At 38.9% G+C, this 2572-nt stretch overlaps 1 protein-coding gene across 1 annotated transcript; it reads right to left on the reverse strand.

The window, feature by feature from the left end:
- Positions 1-772: 772 nt before the first annotated feature.
- Positions 773-2027, reverse strand: LOC110028578 (glucan endo-1,3-beta-glucosidase 5; the record flags this gene model as incomplete). The annotated part of the gene is given in 1 exon segment (XM_020730486.1): positions 773-2027. A coding segment is annotated over 1 exon segment (1098 nt), but the record flags the coding sequence as incomplete, so codon positions are not given.
- Between the last annotated feature and the right edge of the window lie 545 nt (positions 2028-2572).

The raw sequence follows: 2572 nt of genomic DNA on the forward strand, positions 1-2572 counted from the left end.
ACTTTCACGGCTCTATCAAATTCATTGTAACATATGTGATGAGTCTAACAATGCTTGACTAGAGTTAAAGATCAGAGTCAAGTTAGAGTCCGAGGCAAAATTGAAAAGACCCAAAATATTTTTGACTTGAACCGACCTAAATAATAAATGGATAAAAAATTCTAACCTCAACTTATCCCGCCTTCAACTTAATTATTTGAATCCAACTAGCATTACACATTTCATGTGCTATAATTATTTTGATCAAATTTGAGTTAATTTTGGATTATATTCAGATAAGCTGGTTAGATTTTTATCAATTTAATGTTGGCATGTCAACTTGAATCTGACTCAGAAAAAATATTAAACGACCCAAAAATTAATCAGGTCAACTCAAATCCGAATTTTTCAAGTAGACTTTGAATTGAGTAGAGTCAGTAGACACGTCGAGTCAATTTTTGAAACCTTTAAACTCGACAAGTCGAGTGAGCATAGGCTGGACTCGAGAAAGCTTTCACACGCACAACCCCGTAGAATTTATAACCAACAAACAATTCACAAATCATGAGTTATTGCACAAAATACTCGACAAGTCGAGTGAGCATGGACTGGACTCAAGAAAGCTTTCACGCGCACAACCCCGTAAAATTTATAACCGACAAACAATTCACAAATCATGAGTTATTGCACAAAAAAAAAAAAAAAATCAAGATTCTTATGAATCGGACTAATTAACACCCACACAATCCCTTCTATTCATAATTTGTTTTTAAATCATCCAAAACCCTAAACATTTAAAGGACAAATTCCACTCTTTTAAATCATAAACGAAATAATGCTCGGCAGTTGGGCTTCACAGCACACAATCAGAACATTTCCTAACATCCTAAACTAGTATCCAACTTTCTCTTCCTAAAAAATAACTAGTGTTCTAATAGTCACACAAAACCCTAAATCCGACTGCAAACTAACACCCCGAGGATCAGAATCCACAACCAACTTAAATTCCTGAAGCTCATCAAAGAAGAACTGCTACTGTCATCAACACCAACAAGAAAATGGCAGTCACCAATGGAAGGATCAAGGAAAGTGACCATTCCAAGACCATCAAAATCACAGCTCTTTTCATCCTGCTTCTGGACCTGATAATAACTGTTAAATGCAAAAGAAATGTTTCCCTTATCCCCAATGGCATTGCATAATCCTCCATAGTAGAGAGTCGTGCAATCAGCAACGCTACACGCAAGCTTCATATGGTTTGAAACATCATTCAGGTCCCTGAACGGGTTCGCCACACACCACCTCGAAGGAAGATACTGGACATCTCTCGCATTCTTAAGCACTCCGTGGCCGAGATTCAGGGGGTATTTAACCTGCCCGTCGAATGAGAAAATACCCCAATGGCGTTCGAAGTTCCCGGGAAGAGTGCTCTTCTGCTCCTCATCGAGAAGGCTGAAGAGAAAGACATCTGCCGGTGGGACACCCGGCCGCAGAGGAGTGCCCTTGTTGCTGAAGACATGGTTAACCAGGCCCTGGTTGAAGGCCCTCGCAGCACTTAGATTCGCACTGAAAGCTCCATCGGTTGGCCAGCCTACCTCACCTATCACGATCGGAATCTGCCCATAGCCGATTCGACCGAGAGCGGCAACCAAAGTGTCAAAATTGCCATCGAAGGCATTATAGTATGTATTTTGTCCATCTATAACTGGGTGAGAGGAGCCCTCAAAGAAGGCATAATCTTGGGGAAAATCTGTGCTCTGGTACAGGTTCAGGAAAGGGTAGATGTTGACTAAAAAAGGAGATCCATTGGAATTGAGGAAAGAAACAAGCTGAGTCATAATCTGAGTTAACTCAGGTCGAAATGCGCCTTGTGAAGGGAGGGATGACTCATAGGCATCAGCATTGCAGGGTACAACAAGCTTTATGTAACCTGCTAGATTTGCTTTAGAAAGTGATTGCTGAAGGTTAAGCATTGCAGGAACAACATAGGGTTGGAACTGGCCCTGGTAGCTTGTGAGGAACGGTTCATTACCGACTGCGATATACCTGCATTCATTAAAGGTTAGAATATTATGCATTAGAATTAAGATAAGCATTGATCAATTTACTATACAGCAAATGAGATGGAAAATAAGAAGGATTTGAGAAGCAAAGACTGAGAATTCTACTCAAAATGCATATATACCAGCAAAAATTCAAAATTAAGCCCGGTGAAATACATTTTAAGGGAAGTGATTACCAACATCAATAGTGTTACCCTAACCATTTGGGGGTTCGCTTTAAGAGTTTTCCTCCAATTATTGGTTCTGAAGGTTACATGAGATGTTAATCCTATTTAGTAACAAGTATTTCTACACAAATTTTAGTGCATGTTAGCTTTGGCCTACCTTTTTTTTATTATAATTTCATATCAAACACGAACACAATTTCACTGCACAAGCTCAAACCATCTAGGCTTATTTTTCATTATACATAAAGCGCCCACCATTGCCCCTATAATCAAATTATTCTGCACTCTATCCTTGCTAAAATTAAAATTATTAATCATACATTCTCATTTATTATTAAAAGGTGTGAACGATTTAGATATCTT

Source organism: Phalaenopsis equestris, unplaced genomic scaffold (assembly GCF_001263595.1).
Source record: "Phalaenopsis equestris unplaced genomic scaffold, ASM126359v1 Scaffold000515, whole genome shotgun sequence".
In the NCBI taxonomy this organism is placed as follows: Eukaryota; Viridiplantae; Streptophyta; class Magnoliopsida; order Asparagales; family Orchidaceae; genus Phalaenopsis; species Phalaenopsis equestris.